Source organism: Hyperoodon ampullatus (assembly GCF_949752795.1).
Source record: "Hyperoodon ampullatus genome assembly, chromosome: 3".
NCBI classification, from domain to species: Eukaryota; Metazoa; Chordata; class Mammalia; order Artiodactyla; family Ziphiidae; genus Hyperoodon; species Hyperoodon ampullatus.
This window is the reverse complement of record NC_136916.1, coordinates 92,380,476-92,398,229: the sequence shown is the minus strand read 5'-3', so window position 1 is coordinate 92,398,229 and position 17,754 is coordinate 92,380,476. Positions and strand designations below refer to the sequence as shown.

Here is a 17,754-nt window from a genome sequence, read left to right as displayed (position 1 = left end):
TAATAATACAGACCCTCAGGCCTCAGCTGAGACTAGACTTTACTGTATCAAAATCTCAGTGCTGGTCCTGAGAAACTGCCCCACATTGCCCATCCCCATTATTCTGCAGCTAAAGTTTCAGAACTCTGGTCTGGGTCGGGGGATTGCCTCTGCAGACTACTTTCAGGGCACATTGGTCCCCTTGGATGTGAGACAGACAAACAGTGCAGGTGGATCTGGGTTGGCCTTCGCCACCCCTCCCTACCCCTCCCCACCCACTCCCTACACTCTCTACCCCTCCCCACCCACTCCCTACACTCTCTACCCCTCCTTACCCCTCCTCCCCAGCCCCCGGCCCCCCTCCCCCAATCCCCTACTCCCAATCCCCCACCCACGCCCTTCCCTGGCTTGCCCTGGAGAGGGAGCAGGGCAGCCCCGCCCCGCCCCGCCCCGCCCCTCCACGCTAGCCCTGCCCCGGCTGTCAGGGACTAGGAAACCCCGCCCCGGGCCGGGCGCGCGCTCCCAGGCAAAGCCCAGCCTACCGCCCCTTATCCCCAGCTCTGCACGGGGCCGCCAACCGAACCACCTCAAGAGCTGCGGATTGCAGCCTCGGCGGACCCGAGAGGTAGAGAGCGACATGGCGGCGGCCAAGCCCGAGAACCTCTCCCTGGTGGTACACGGACCCGGAGACCTGCGCTTGGTAAAACCGGAATGGGAGTGGGAAGTCTTGCCCGTTCCTGCCCTATTCACTTCCAAGCGCAGCCGCGGTCTGAGCTGGCCAATTCCAGCGCGGTGCGGGCCCCACACTGCGCGCCCAGGCCGCCCAAGTAGGAGCTGGTTACCATGTTGGGGGGAGGGGCACGGTAGGCGGTTAGTTCTAAGGTGCTAAGAGCAGGGTTCTTGTCGCGTGTCTTCCGGAACCTAGCCCCGTGGCCGGCACGTGGCCAGAACCCAGGAAGGTTACAAAATGATTGAAGCCTTCTCTCTCCTTTCCCAGCTGCAGATTCATAGTCCAGCCTCTTGTCATTGCACTTTGCAGAAGAGATACCAGAGAGGCTGCCTGATTTAGGACACGTGCTGAACTTCTTCTCTGAGTAGGCAGTGCAGGGCAGAAAGGGGGGCCATAGGGACATTTAAAAGCTGTGGAACTCGTATTTAATCTTTCATGCTTGGGGCTGATAAAACCTCCTTTGCAGGATTATGATGATCAGCGGAGTACCTAGCACTTAATAGATACTCAGAAAGCGCGAGCTCCTTCCACTTTCCTGCCAGCACAGGCCTCCATCTCCAAGACTCTTGGTGTTCGCCATGCCTGTGCCAGATTTCTGGATCTTGATAGTCTTCATGTCTCTAAAACTCCTTTCCTCCTTACCTCCGGTAGGCATCTGGTTCATGTTCCAGCCATTTTCCTTCCTGATGCTGCTCCCCTGTCCGTTTAAGAGCATTATGTGTGTGTCTCCTCCACTCGAGATCCTACCTCTGCTCAGTGGCTCATGGGGCCAAAGTTCTGGGAGCTGCAGAGTCAGCCCTGTGGTTGTGCCAGGGCTCCCTGACAGAGCCCTTCGCAGGCGGGCCTGGGCAGTGGGTATGTGGGACCAGTGCCGGCCATCTCTGCTGTTCCCTAGCACTTCCTTCCCCCTCACAGAGAACATGCGCCAGGGTCTAGATTGGAGAGACTCAGAGAAGTATCCAGATTAGCAGTTCTTGACTGTTTGAGAATCTGTGGTCTCTCTCCCCACAGAATGCAAACAGATGGAGTTTGGCAGCGGTTTCAGAGAGTTCATGGACTTCCTTTAAGCCTCTTCTTCATAGACCCTCTAGAGGTCTGTGGACCCCAGACTAAGAACTCCTGCCCAGAGCCAACTCATTTCCTCAGCTGAGGAAAGTGCCATCCCCAAGGTGACAGGCTTCATTAGTTAACAGGGCCCAGAAAAGAACCCAGAAGTTCAGACTCCCATTCTAGTGTTCTTTCTACTCCCCTTGGAGCTTCCACCCAAGGTCCTGAATTAAAGTGACACTATTAGTTTTTATTGCTGCAAATGCCAGATGGTATTATGAAGAAAGGAAAGTGGTACAGCTCTGCACAGCTTACAGAGTGATTTCAAACTCAGTCCTGCATTCTACAAACATTTACTAGATGAGAGGGTGCCTGCCATGTGCCAAGCACTGGGCTGGGGGTCCAGAGAGGAGGAGGAGGACACAGCCCCTACGCCCAAGCTGCTCTAGGGAGTCAGACAGATGCTGTAAACAATAAAACTGTGTGAGGGCTTTGAAGGAGCATAGAGAGTAAAGGCCTCACAGGGTACCCTTGGCCCAGGGTAGAGGCCCTGGAAGAGATGGATGCTACTTAGCTGTTTCTTGGATGGAAACTGGGGGTCATTCATGTAAGTGGAAGAGCAAGTGCAAACTAAGTGAAGTACAAAATCGCAAGTCTTGTTTATCGGTCCTGTAAATAGTGTGATGCACTGAATGCACCGGTGGTGAAGCTGGAGAGGTAGACAGGCCCTGCCTCTCCATCTGCTCAGGGCCTGCCTTAAAGTCATGTACCTAATAATGAGCAGAACTGTAATTACAACCCCAGGATCTGCTTTACCTTAATTCCTAAACTCAGGCTCTCCCACTGCTCAGCCACTGTTTATGTGGCTCTGTAGAACAAAGCCTTGAATAAAGAAGAGGGAGGGTGGGGAGGCTCACCTACAGTTGGTCTTATTAGCTGTGCCTTAGAATCCACTCCCTGACCAAATTAGGGGCTGGGTTGGGGTGAGTGTATCCTAAAGAGATGAGAATGTGATAGGCTGGGGAATGTAGCTTATGGTTGTGGGATTTGTACGCTAACTGGGTGAAAACGTTCATTCAGGGTGGATTCAGGAGGACCCCAGCTCTGTTGGAGGTGATGGGGTTCATTTACTAGACAAAGGAGAGTAGATTAAAATGATGAGATCAGGCTTGAATTTAAGATGTCTCTGGGACAGGACATTTTGGGGTCTCTGAGAAATTACCTTGGTTCTAGGGATCTGGAGACACTTGCAACCCAACACAGACCCTTCTGGCCCTCACCACTCCTTCCTGAGCATGGTCGTCCCCCAGCACCTCCATAGGGAACCCCCTGGTAGGGTATCTCTGCCCTTGTACCCCCTTCCTTAAAGCAAATAGGCTAAGTGTTTTGGGGTTGAAATGGAGTTAGACCTGGGCCACTTGAAACTTGTCCCCTACCTACCAGGAAGGAAACCTGACACCCAGCCTTCCTCCTACCTGCCTGTGGAGAAGGCAGGATTCCCTTTTCTTTCTCCAAGCTGTGGCTGCAGGGAAGGAAAAATTAAACTCCTTCACTACTAGGTAGCTAGTGATCACCACAGTACCAGCAAGGGTGGAGGCAGTGCTCCTTGGCCTGGGGACTCGGGCCTGCACAGTGGTTTGGGCTTTGGGGCATTTATAAGTTGGGTGGTAAATCAGAGAGGGTGGGAGTGTGTATACACATGTATATACTGAGAGACTGTCGGTTTCTTTATATCATTCCTTATCATGAGGACTTAGGACTCCTATATCCCCTCCTCCCCCCACACACACCATTTTAAATAGAGAACGTGGGGACTTTTAAGGAGCAGTGGAAGAGGTGACCAAGCTGATGCATAGAGACGAACAGCCTATCAGCAAACAGTGTCAGCTGGCTGAGATCTCTTCAAATGGAAACAGTAATGAGGTCACAAGCCAGGTTGGGGCCAGAGTGGAGTTTAGCCCAGCTCTACTGCTTCTGGTTGTATGACTTGCCAAATTACTTTCTGCTTCAGTTTTCTGTCTGTATAATGGGGATGATAGTAGTGCTCACCTCTGGGTTGTGTGAGGATTAGATAGTATCGGCGAGTAAGAAAATTTCCTCTACCCTTCTTGGTTCTTGTGGCAGGTCTAAGAATTAAATTTACATGAGACAGGGGAAAAACAAAATTTTATTAACATGTATACATGGGAGAGGCCTAGGAAAACTGAGAAAGTTGCCAAAATGGCCAAAGCCCTCACCCTAAATACCATCCTCAGCTAAAGAGAAAAGAGGATGTTGAGGGCAGGGAGAGTCACTTATGGGAGGTTGCCAGGAAAAGCACAGAAAACAGGGGTAAGATTGTTACACAGTTTTAAGTCATTGCCTTCTCCACTGATGAGTTTCTAGAGATTTGGTCATCCTCCTCTTTTTGGTACTTTGAGGGAGACACCCTTATAAGTGGAGATTTCCCTTACAAATGTGTCACTTGGGTTTTCAGAGCTTTCCCCAAATCTGCTGTTTCTTAAAAAAATAACCAGCTTAAAATAATTAATATGCCCTAGAGACATATTTTGGGATGGCAAATTCTGCTCCCCTACAGAATTCTCTCTCTGAATTACTAGTTCATGGAGTTGGGATATCAAATAGTCAAATTAGTTTTTCTTTGAAGAAGCTGTTTGATGGGATAGTTTGTGCTTCACAAAGTATCAGAGATGAAGGACCAATTTTATTTTTATTTCCAATTGGCCATGGACCAATATGTTTGTACCAACATTTGGATGTTGCAGCAATGTCAGAGTGCTGTAAACATTTCTAAATGCTCCTATCAATTTCTGTGCATATTGCACCACCTATCAGGGCCAGTCCATGGAGCATACTGAGTACACGTTATCTCCCTTATTCTTGATAGCCAGCTCTATCAGATTCCAGGCATCTGGACAGGGAAGAACAGGAGCAACGAGGTGGACACCATGCAGGGGATGTAGTCACATTTTTGTTTTATGATTAGCTGCATGAGAAGAGAACAAGTTAAAGGGTAAAGAATCATTTCAGAGTGATGGGTTAATGTTGTTTAATTACAAAGGGCAGAGAAAATAGTGTGTCAACATCACGTTTAAACATTAATCAGAGTACCGTGAAGATAGTTCTTAGTGGTTTTGCTCTGTGAGGAAATGTATTATGCCAGATGTCAAAAGAATTGCTTTGAATCTGTAATGATATTTTAAAAAGTAAGATAATTCTGTATCTGTAATACAGCACATTCAAGGCATCCCCTCCTTGCATATACACGTTGCTGTTAAGATTTTGGGTGAGGAGGAGGGGATTATAGAAAGAGGGGGGCGTGAACATACAGCAGTCAGAATGGTCCTAAATGTCAGGTCTCTCCCTGGTTTTGCTACTAGTAGACAGAGCTGCTTGCTTCTATAGAATCAAATTAAAGGGCCCTGAAAGGCTTCAAGGAAAAGCTGGGTTAAACTGGGAGATTACTGTGAGTGAGGAAATGCAGGCCACTTAACCCTTTAATACCTGAGCTAGACTTATCAGTCAGAGGCAGTTGAGACTGAAAACAGAATCTAAAACTCCTTCAGAAAAAGAGAAAACTAGGTAGTAGCAAATAGCCTAAAGAAATGCCTCCTTTCACTTTCATCTTAATTATGTTTCAACAATAAAACAAAACCCAACCAGATAGACAATAGGCAGTTAAATCCAGCAAATACTGCCATCTCTGCCAACTCCTATGGAAGGGCAGTGCCTTTGTCTGCAAAAGACCAAGAAGTAGAAAGCTAACATTTTCCCCTAAAAGCAGGAGGAACAGTAAACAATACCACAAATAGGATTTTAACATTTTATGTAATAAGTCCTAGCACTACTAAGAGACCTGGTAAAAGTAACCGTGTTCTGTGGGGAAAACTAGAATTATGGATGGATGTGGGGAAAATTTCTTTTAAAATTGCATGGTAGAGAAATTACGGAGGAAAAATACGTACTCATGTATACAGTATTGGCATCCACTTGTTAAGTCTTTTAGTGTGGCTGTTAAAGCTGGCAGTTTTCCCCAAACCAGATTTACAAGAAGAACATTAATTATTGGAGAAAATATGGTTGGATTTTGTGAAGTGATATTCAGCTCAATAATGTTTTAGAAATGTAAATGTTCAGTTACATAGACCTGAACACAATGAGCACTTAATCAGTGATACTAATAGGCTAGAGCATCCAACCAAGCTCAGAGTCTTCATATTTTCGCTTTAAATAAAGAAGCATCTAATAGGTTCATGTATAGTTATATTCATACATTTTGAATTAGGAGGAATTTTTTTATAGTTTATTTATCACAGCTGAGAAATAATCCTTTAACCATCCCATATGGATTCAATTGTAGGTGCTGGGGAAGCTCAGGAGAGGAAGGATGATGAGGATAGGGAAGGCTTTTTTCAGGAAGTCATTGTTTCTCTCCATGTTCATGATTCATGTTCATGAGTCTCTGTCCCTGACCCATGCCTGATCCGCAGTCCCAGGAGTACAACGACCTATTGGACAACCCCACCTGGATGTCCCCCGACACCACAATCCCAACACACCCAAACCTAAAATCTCCCTGAGTTCCCACAGGAATTAGAAAGTCATTCTAGATGTCTCCCTTCCCCTCACTTCCCACCTCCTGTGGGATCTCAGTGAAGAAGGAGGGGAATTGGCCAGTGGAGAAATGGCCCCCTTGAGGTGAGGGAGTGAGTGTGCGGTGGTTTGGGAATTGCAGGAGGTTTGCAAGGAGGCAGGTAGCCCGCAAAATGAGGGGTTTAGGATTTTGCAGGGCCACTGGGCACTTTAAATGAATTTGCATTTTAGAAAGATTGTTATCAGCAGGAGGCTGGTTGGAGCCCAGAGAGCCTGGGCTGGAGGCTGGAGACTGGCTCAGTGAACTTTGGGAGAGTGTCTGACCCTTCTACTTTGACCCCAAGTTTGCCAGGACAGGACCAATGCGGCTAGAACAAAGCCTTTTAGGATAAAGTGGCCAAATGGGAAACATTTGGATTTTCCTCCCACCCTCAAAACACCCTTCAAGCCCTGAAGGGAGGGGGAAAGTTGAGGAGGGAGGGAAGCAAAAGTAAGATTGTCTGCTCTGCTCTCCTTAAGGGTGTAGGGCAGCCAGCCAACAGGTTGACAGGAGACCTGCAGGCAGAGCAGGTGGCAAAGGTGGGCTGCAAGGACCTAGGGCAAAACTGGCCGCTTTCTCCTAGCCCTGCCTGTTGTCCCTTACTCTAAGGCAGGGAGCACGGCTTTTACACTCAACTGATAGAATCAAGCCTAAAAACACTGCTGGAATCCTACTTGACTTTCTTCTGAATTCCAGCCTTTTAAGGAGCAGTCAAGTTCTCTTAATATTGACGTGAAAACAAGAGAAATACAGCTTTTCCCCAAAACAATTTTTAAAAACTACCCTTTTCAAAAGGAAACAGACAGGGTTGTCCAGAGCTGGTTCAACCATATTGTGAGCTGATTATACAGAAAGGATTTTGATTTTATTTCTTTTGTAATAAGAGCTAATTTATTTACTGTGAGTCGGGCACTGTTTTTGTTTTGTTTTGGCCATGCTGCATGGCTTGTGGGATCTTAGTTCCCCGACCAGGTATTGAACCCTGGCCCTTGGCAGTGAGAGTGAGGAATCCTAACCAGTGGACTGGTGGGGAATTCCCAAGGGCACTCTATTTTATGATTATCTTCATTATACAGGGGAGGAAATTGAAGGCACAAAGAGGTTATGTAACTGCCCCGAGGTCACACAGCTCCTGGAGGGGAGCCTGGGTTTCAGCAGACAGTGATTCCAGAGTCTGAGTTCTTCACCACTGTACCAGCTATGTTGTCTGGAGGAGGGAAAGGGCATCGTCTAATTTCTCCTCATGTTGAGGCCATTGCTGCAATCCAGGCAAGATGTACTGAGGGTGTGAACTCAGATGTGCAGCTGGAAGTTGAGGAAAGGGGGCCAGTAGTGTATATAAAGGAAATATATATTTAAGCTAATTTGAGAAAATATATTTAGGAAAGGCAAGATAACATTTAGGATGTGAGAGGCACTTGAGTTGATTCTGTGTTCCCACAGAGAGTTCTTCCTGAAGTATTTCCGTGATTTATTTGTGATGGTGTTGCCGGTGGTGGGGAGACCTGAAGGTCATAGAAAGGAGAATATGTAAGTTAAGTATTTCAGTGAAAAATGCTGTAAAACTTACATAACTCAGTAAAGAACGGTTACTCAACTCCTCTTTATCCCCTTGTCACTATCACTCACAGAAAGATAAGAAATCCTGTTCAGGAAACTATGAATATGCCTGATTACAAAACCTTTGGGAATGAAGAGAGGGGGCAGGGGGTTAAAAGTGAAAGTTCGAGATCTCAGAGGAGCTAAGAAATTTTGATACATGAGAAATAGGATAAATGAAAGAATATCACCACCGTAATCTGACAGAAAAGGAGATTAGCCAACATCATACCAAGGAACCATAAATGAAAAGCAGGGTTTTTTTAGTAACCATGCTCTAATAACTTTTGAAGACATTGTGAGCCCTGCAGCCACGCTTAGGATAATATTTACAAACTTAATTAAAGACTGATCTTAACATGGTCTTGTGCTTAGGTGGCATGTCTCCTGCAGAGAAGAGCGACAGGAGCCAAGCTGAGCTGTAAGGGTGATTAGAATCAACAAGAAAGAGAAAAAAAAGAAAGTTGGTTTTCAGGGAGAGGTATTTAAGTTCTCCATAATGTGTGTTCTGCTACTAAGGAAAAACCAGGTTATCGGCACAGCACCCTCTGGTGTCCAGGGGAGACGCTGCATCTTTGCCCAGGTGGTAAGGGCAAAGTTGGTCAGCTCTGTTAATTCCAACAGACATTTACAGTAGTAATCTCTAGTGACCCAAGGGCAACTTGGTGTCCCCAACTGTGGCTTTGAGTTTGGCTCTTACCACCTTTCCACCCCAAATGGGGTGTTTGGGCCTGGCCTGGTTGGAGCCAAGGATATGAAGAGTATGCTGTGGAATTCCCAGTGCCCGGGAAGCTGCCTACTAGTGCCTTTAGGGGGCTATGAGGGTGGGGGAGAGTACAGTTCCATGTTTGAAACAAAAGGCCTTACTTACTCTTTAGTTTCAATTTAACCTGCAATTTTAAATTTTACTCTGTGTAACAGAAGCAGAACTTTACACAGCAGTCCCTGATACTGTGTAATGCCAGATGTGGAACCAGCAATTTTGAGAAAGGTTTTGGTGACAGCCAGGTATCCGGAGTTGCCCGTCCTAGATGGATTCCCTCCTTCCCTCCCTCCTTTCCTTCCTTCCTTCTTTCCTCTCTGCCTTCCAAATTTATTAAGAGATGAAAAAGCTGCCTCTTGACCCCACGTCATGCTGCTTTGGATGCAGCTCCATCATTTACTACCTTAGTGTTACTATAGACAGATTGCCAAATCTCCCCATTCCTCAGCCTCATCATACAAAAAATGGGATAATAATAAAGGCACTACATAGGATTGTCCTAAGGATGAGCTGAGGTGATGCATACACAGCACTTAGCACAGGACCTGACAAAAGGAAGTTGGTCAGTGTTAGCTAATCAGCATTAGCATTATCCCTTTGACCTTTGTTTCACTGGAGACAGGGCGTTCAAATAAGCATTGAGCTGTTACAACAGAAAGGGCTGGTAATCTCCAATGAGCAAGAACCTCAGACTTCCTGTGGAAATACTGTTATGGAGGGTGATTATTTAACAAGTACAAGCCCCCCAGGTTTGGAGCAGGGCACTGTACCTGGTGCCAGAGATGGAAGGCATAGTCTTTGGCAACTAGGTACTTATCTTGCTAGCAAAATAGCCCTAGGATTATTATTATTTTTTTATATTGGAGTATAGCCGATTGACATGTTGTGATAGTTTCAGGTGCACAGCAGAGCGACTCAGCCATACCTATACATGTATCCATTCTCCCCCAAACTCCCATCCCATCCAGGCTGCCACATAACACTGAGCAGAGTTCCCTGTGCTATACAGTAGGTCCTTGTTGGTTAACCATTTTAGTGTACATGTCGATCTGAGACTCCCTAACTATCCCTTCCCAGCCCTAGGATTATTTATTGCTACCCATAAAAGTATCTGGGGGAGGCCTTCTGAAGGAGGCAAGGTTTGAGCAGTGCTTCCTCCCAGAGCACTGTGCATTGGGCCCAGTTCCAAAATACTCATCCCCTGATTGACTTTCCTTACATCACCACTGAAGGAGAAAAGGCAGATTCCACCTTGGGGATGCAGTGGGATGCAGTGAGGCAGGCTTGGGAGTCAGACACACCTGGGATTAGACCTGGTTTATCCACTCTGGCCATATGACCTTGACCAAGTTATTTAACTTCCTAGCCTCAGGTTTCTCATCTACAAATGGTGGCCATGTGCCATGATGTATGTAAAGCCCAGTAGACTGTTTGGCACAGTATGGACAGTGAACACTTTTTTTTACATCCCTTCTCCCTCTTCTTGCTTGGCTGCCTTCAAAGAATTAATAAAATGAACACTTGGATTTGGCAACTCACTGCCCTTCCTCCTTGTCACCAGGAATTTCCTAGCCAGTTGGCAGTGGGGAAAAAGCTTGGTAAATTATCATCATCCTCATCATAAATAGCTGTGAACACCAGATTGCTTTTTAACTCGGTGAGAGTGGGCAAAATGCAGGTCCTATGTGTTCCCAAGGGGCCTCTAAAACACCACATGGGAGGTTTTGGAAGAGAGTAAGTAACAACTATTGGTCTGTGCACTGATGTGAATGAGCGGAGCACACACACTTTCTCCAACCTGTCTAGAGACAAAAACCCTCCTATGCAACTGCCAGAAACACCTCATCGTTGCCCTGTATGAGTTTGCCAGACCAAACAAATCTGTATCTAAGGATATATTTTCCACATTCCATATTAGAGACCCAGAAGCATCCTTTCTGCCAGGGTGTGCAAGTAGTATACTTTTTCTTGGTCCACGGCAAATTGCACCAGTGGGTGGGATGAGGTCAGAAGTTAGAGTCAGCAGTATTCAGGGTAGCCCCTCAGGCATCCACCCAGCAGCAGTATGGTCTGAGTCTGTGTTAATTATAAGAAGAAGTATTTGAATGAAACTTTAATTTAAAAAAAGATTGAAAATGTTCGTAAGGTAAAGTTATTATGCATACTAAATGGTTTTTCTATTTTGTTTCCTTTAGGAGAACTATCCTATCCCTGAACCAGGCCCAAATGGTAGGTCCTGGGAATACTTGCCTTATATTTTATTGTTTCTTATTGTTTACCCTGGAGACACATGTGCATTGCTCATTTAGCCCTCTTTCCCTACTGTTTATTACTTAAAAGCCTCCATTAAAAACTATGCTTTTGTTAGGCTTTTAACGTAGTCCATTGTCCCCAGCATGACTGGATAGATTCAATCTGGCTGCTACATGAAATAAAAGAAACAGTGGTAGAACCAAGAGAGTTACCATATCAAACTGCTGACTTGTCCCAAAGAGTTTTTGACATAAAATTCTTCAATTTATGGACCAAAGGCAGAATTGTTCCTGTTTTGAACTAATGACAGAGTTACTCTTTAAGCTGGAGGGTGGCTTATATTTGTGTGGCTTATATTTGGGTGGCTGAATCATGTCCTAACCCTAATCCAAACTTTGAAAAGGAGTGAGTCTATAGATCTTAATCTTTTAATTACAAAAGGGAACACCCAGGAAGGTCCAGGAAGACCAGAACTTTCTGTCCTGTGGAGATGGGAGAGGCTCCATGCAGCCCTACCCTACTACCCTAATCAACCAGGAGCAGAAAGCGGGTGAGCACACTGGGGCAGGGTTCCCTTCACCTTTGCTCCAGTCCTTCTGGCCGAACCTGCTGAGCTGAGCTGACATGCATGTTTCCTGGGGTGGTGTCTGTACCTTTGGAGGTCATGCCACCCTCTTAGCTGTGGCAGATCACAACTGACAGTTCTCTAATTCCTTCCATCTCTGGAGTCCCACAGCAGGAGGTGAGGCTGGTGGTAAGGGGCAAAGTGACTGTAGATAGCTCATCCCACACCCAGCCACTCGGGTCTCTTTCTGTCCTTGATGAGTTGGGAGTGTGCTTCCCCACCTTGTCCCACCTTACCCCAGAACTGTGGCTTCTGTGTGAACATCAGATTGAAGGCAGCTTTCTTGGAGCCTCTAGAGCTTTGCTACCCAAAGGCCAGTTGGGTTACTGATTTATTATAGCAATAAGAATACAGACAATAGCTGTTTCTATACATTACCAAGTAATGTATATTTAAGGCTCAGTGTTTTTACTGAGATATTATGTTCAGAGAAGTGAAAGAGACACTTCATTGTGTTCTGAAAAGTTGGTGTAGATTCCAGAAGTGGCCAAAAAAAGGGGGGGGGTGCTGTTTTGTATCCAAAGGATCCTTTACTGTTTCTCTCTCTGGAGCAGCATCCTGCTCTCTTTCTTGCCACCCTTCAATTGGAAGGGGAAATGATGGTAAATTTCAGCTAGAGTTCTAGCAACTCAAATTTAATCTCTTATTATAAATTGGTAACTTCACAAGAGGAAACTCTGAGATAATTTTCGTAACTCGGATGACTTTTCCCTACCTTTGATCTCAGGATCTACCCTGCCACTTCCTACTCTGTTCACCAAAGCCAAGGATGAAGGAAGTTCTACAAAGCCACACCTGTTGGATCTCCCATGGTTTGTGGCAAGGGCAGTGTGTAAGACATCTTAGTGCAGAGCTGAGCTTTGGGTCTCTTTGTCTTTCTAAGGCAGAACTTTTTCTCAGGGAGATATTTTGTAATGTGGTAAACTTAGTCAGACTAGGCCAGTAATCCTTTGGGATTTAATTCAACAAAGGGGCTCAGTAGCATCATTATTTTAAACTTGGAAAACTGACAACAGCAATATCACCAAATCTCACTATATTCAAACCTGTGAAGGAGAAATGCCAGTTGAAATCTTTGGATGGTTTAAATTAAAGGTGCACTTTTGAATAAAATAACAGGCATGAAGAACTCAGCCTTATAGCACACAAAGTATTGGCAAGCCTAGATTGTGCCACCCTCTCTCATGAATAGATAAGAATCAAGCATAGCATATTAATTGTCTGGAAACAGTTATCTCCTAGAAAACAGGTTTTTTCTCTTAGGTAGTTGACACACTTCTTCCTACTAATAATATCTTTCATTCGGTACTAATCAGAGTTCTCCAGAGAAACAGACCTGAGAGAAAAGTTATTATTTATACTTATTTATATATAGATTTACTTAGATATAGAGAGAGACAGGGTGGGGGAAGCTGCCTAGTCTGAAATTTGTAGAGATAACCAGCAGGCTGAAACTTCAGTTAAGTCTTGAGGAGAATCCCATCTCCTTCAGGAAACCTCAGAATTCTTTTAAGCCCTTCAACTGATTGGAGGAGGCTTATCCACAGTATGGAGGGTAATCTGCTTTACTCAAAATCTACTGGTTTAAATATTTGTTTTATTGAGGTATAATTGACATATAACGTTATATTAGCTTCAGGTACATAACATAATGATTTGATATCTGTATACATTGTGAAGTGATCACCACAATGTCTAGTTAACATTTGTCATCACAAATAGTTACAAATTTCTTTTCCTGTGATGAGGACATTTTTTTGGGGGGGGCGCTGCATTGTGCGGCATGCGGGATCTTAGTTCCCTGACCAGGGTTGAACCCATGCCCCCTGCACTGGGAGTGCAGAGTCTTAACCACTGGACCGCCAGGGAAGTCCCGACAAGAACTTTTAAGATCTATTCTCTTGGCAACTTTCAAATATGCAACACAGTGTTATTAACTATAGTCACTATCCTGTATATTACCTCCCTATGACTGATTTATTTTATAACTGGAAGTTTGTTCCCTTTGACTTCCTTCACCCATTTCACCCACCCTCCACTCCCTGCCTCTGGCAACCACCGTTTTCTGTGTCTATGGAGCTTGGTACGTTTTTGTTTTGTTTTGGTTTGGGTTTTGGTTTTAGATTCCACATATAAGTGAGATCATAAGGTATTTGTCTTTCTCTGACTTATTCACTTAGCATAATGCTCTCAAGGTCCATCCATGTTGTTGCAAATGGCAAGATTTCCTTTTTTAAAAAAATCTATTTATTTATTTATTTATTTGTGGCTGCATTGGGTCTTCGTTGCTGCGCATGGGCTTTCTCTAGTTGCAGCGAGCAGGGGCTACTCTTCGTTGCGGTGCGCGGGCTTCTCATTGCGGTGGCTTCTCTTGTTGAGGAGCATGGGCTCTAGGTGCATGGGCTTCAGTAGTTGTGGCACGTGGGCTCAGTAGTTGTGGCTTGCAGGCTTAGTTGCTCTGTAGCATGTGGGATCTTCCCAGACCAGCGCTCGAACCCATGTCCCCTGCATTGGCAGGTGGACTCTTAACCACTGCACCACCGGGGAAGCCCCAAGATTTCGTTTTCTTATGACTAATAGTCCATTGTGTATATATGCCACATTTTCTTTGTCCATTCATCCATCAATGGACACTTAGATTGTTTCCATATCTTGATTATTGTAAAGCTGCAATGAACATGGATGTGCTTAAATGTTAATCACATCTAAAAAACACCTTCACAGCAACATCTAGCATTTAACCAAACAACTGGGCACCATATCCAAGCCAAGCTGATGCATAGAATTAGCCCTCACATGCAATTATTTTGCTCTGTGGAAGCTTTCTTGCCTTACAAGACTTAAGGTTTCTGTTTAGCTTGTTTTTCTCTGTGATCTAAATCTTTTACCTGGCCTTTGAAACCAAGCCCTCTCGTTCATCCAGAGGAAAAACTCCAGGGTGCCTCAGAGGGGCAGAGAGGTCCTTCCCTCCCTCACTTGTTTTTTCCTTCTCCTTTATCTTATCAGAGGTGCTGCTGAAGATGCATTCTGTTGGAATCTGCGGCTCAGATGTCCACTACTGGCAGCATGGTCGAATTGGAGATTTTGTTGTGAAAAAGCCAATGGTGCTGGGGCATGAAGCCTCAGGAACAGTCGTAAAAGTGGGATCATTGGTCAAACACCTAAAACCAGGTCAGCAAAGCCCTTCAGCCAATGGATTTGTTTATTTATTCAACACAAGTATTTGTACGTGATTTCTCAGGGTCAGGCCCTCTGTTAAACACTGGGGATACAGCAATGAACAAGACAGTCTCAGTTCCTACACACATGGATCTTATGTTCCACAGGAGAAGGCAGCTGGGACAGACAGTAAATTAATCAAAATTGTGTTGAGGGCAGCAGAGGAGAATACAGGGTGCGATCGGTGTATACTACCCTCCAGGCCCATGGCTTGTCTGAGGAAGGACAATTAGTTCAACATCTGAAGGCAAGTAAGAAATAAGCCAAGTAAAGGGGAGGGGAAAAACGTTCCAGCCACAGGAACCACAGAATGCCTCTACATGCTAAGAACCAGGGCCTTCTATGCAGCATTGATCTTATTGGATGACTGGGAAACCACCAATATTTTTCTAGATTTGCTTAATTCAGGGAGGAATTCTCAGCTGTGGCAGATTGTGATGTTCCCCAACTCAGTGAATTAAATCCAAGCTGTCTTAGAATAGCCAGCTGTTGGCTTTAACCTTCCTTTCCTGATGAGGCCACTGAGTAGCCTGGGGATGATGGATTATTTGGGGGAAGGAGGGAGTTCTCAGGAGGTGCCATCCTGTGTTATAAGGCTCTCTGAGCCTGACTGCATGGTGAGGGATCCACGAGCTCTGAAGAAGCTAGGCATGTGTCTCATTTGGGAATGTTAAGTCAGGCCCTCCATTTATCATCAGTGAAGTCGAGAAAGCCCCTGAAGTTTTGCAGGGTTATCCCAAAGTGGGAGGTTCATAGGTTCCAACAGCCACTGATTGGTTCTTACCTGTGGGACAAGGTCTCTAAATATAAGTCATAATAGGAAGTGGGCTTCTCTAAATTTAAGTTATAACAAGCGCTTAATCAGCATCTACAATGGGTCCAGCCTTGTGCCCAGTGCTTTGGGGGATATAGAAAATTGAGAAGGTATGATCCCTGGATGCTTCAGTTTAGTTGAGGAGACCAGATATCAGGATATACATAAATACTTATATACATAAAAACCTATATATATATATACATGTGATTATTTTAAGTTGCTGATCTCTTAAGTTTAAATGCATTTTAACAATCCTGCACTTTTACTCCCCCAATCCAATGTTCAATGTTTTCGACATCATATTTTACATATTTTTGTTTTGTGTATCCCTTAGCTTCTCATTATGGATATAGGTGATTTTACTACTTTTGTCTTTTAACCTTCCTCCTATCTTTATGAGTGATTGATCTACTATCTTTACTGTATATTTGCCTTTAACAATGACATGTTTCCTTTCATAATTTTCAAATTTCTAGTTGTGGTTTTATTTTCCACTTAATGAAGTCCCTTTAACATTTCTTGTAAAGCCATTTTAGTAGTGCTGAACTCTTAGCTTTTGCTTGTTTGGAAGACTCTTGATCTCTGCTTCAAATCTGAATGATAGTCTTGCCAGGTAGAATATTCTTATTCCTGGTTGTAGATTTATCCCTTTCATTACTTTCAATATATCATGCCACTCCTCTCTGGTCTGCAGAATTTCTGCTGAAAAGTCAGCTAGCTGACAGTTTCATAGGAGTTCCCTTGTGTGTCACTAGTTCCTTTTCTCTTTAAATTTTGCTTTGGGTTGATCTTGTTTGAGAGTCTGTAGTTTCTGGACCTGCATATCTGTTTCCTTTCCCAGGTTAGGGAAGTTTTCAACTATCATTTATTCAAATAAGTTCTCTGCCTTTTTTTCTCTCTCTTCTTTTTCTAGGACCTTTATAATGTGAATGTTAGTATGCTTTTTTTTTTTTTTGTCCGGTACACGGGCCTCTCACTGTTGTGGCCTCTCCCGTTGCGGAGCACAGGCTCCGGACGCGCAGGCTCAGCGGCCATGGCTCACGGGCCCAGCCACTCCGCGGCATGTGGGATCTTCCCAGACCGGGGCACAAACCCGTGTCCCCTGCATCGGCAGGCAGACTCTTAACCACTGCGCCACCAGGGAAGCCCCCTAATGTTAGTATGCTTGATGTTCCAGAGATCTCTTAAACTATCCTTGTTTTTTTTTTAATAAATAAATTTATTTATTTTTGGCTGCATTGGGTCTTCGTTGATGCACAGGGGCTTTCTCTAGTTGCGGCGAGTGGGGGCTACTCTTCGTTGGGGTGCGTGGGCTTCTCATTGCGGTGGTTTCTCTTGTTGCGGAGCACGGGCTCTAGGCACGCAGGCTCAGTAGTTGTGGCTCATGGGCCCTTGAGCGCAGACTCAGTAGCTGTGGTGCACAGGCTTAGTTGCTCCACGGCATGTGGGATCTTCCCAGACCAGGGCTCGAACCTGTGTCCCCTGCATTGGCAGGCAGATTCTTAACCACTGCGCCACCTGGAAAGTCCCAAACTATCCTTGTTTTAAAGAATTTTTTTTCTTCTACTACTCTGTCTTCCAGCTCACTGATCCATTCCTCTGTATCATCTAATCTGTTGATTACTTCTAGTGTTTTTTTGTTTTGTTTTGTTTTGTTTTTGGTGGAAAGGAAAGCTTGCTTTATTTTAGATGCCAGCAACCAGGGTGGGGGAGGGAGGGGGGAGGGCGGACGCCTGTCCAAAGGCCGACTCCTCCCTCTGACATTCAGTTGGCTACAGCTTTTATAGACTGAGGGAGGGGGCTACATGCAAAAACAGCACAGTCAGCTCTGACAGTCATCTTGAAACTAATCATGAGGTGGTCTGATCAGGGTCATCTTGATTTAAGTACATTTAGGCTTCAGTTCCAGGGTCAGTTTGTTCCCATTTCCTTGAAGCCAGTTCTCGGAGTTGTGGCAGCTTATGTCATGGCTTCAGTCTGGTCATCATGTAGTTAATTTTTTCCACCTGGAAGGGGGTTTCAGTATCTATAAGACAGCTCACAGGACATGGCTCAGAATATTATCTATAACCCTTGAGAAGGAACTAAA

General features: G+C 45.0%; 1 protein-coding gene across 1 annotated transcript in view; it reads left to right on the top strand.

Annotated features, from left to right (window-relative positions):
- Nucleotides 1–596: 596 nt before the first annotated feature.
- Nucleotides 597–17,754, top strand: part of SORD (sorbitol dehydrogenase) — a 35,430-nt gene continuing 18,272 nt past the window's right edge. Inside the window, exons 1-3 of the mRNA XM_079701026.1 lie at nt 597–679; nt 10,947–10,980; nt 14,636–14,800. Of these exons, the coding sequence (XP_079557152.1) occupies nt 617–679; nt 10,947–10,980; nt 14,636–14,800 (262 nt within the window). The 5' untranslated portion in view covers nt 597–616. The remainder of the gene's footprint in view (nt 680–10,946; nt 10,981–14,635; nt 14,801–17,754) is intronic.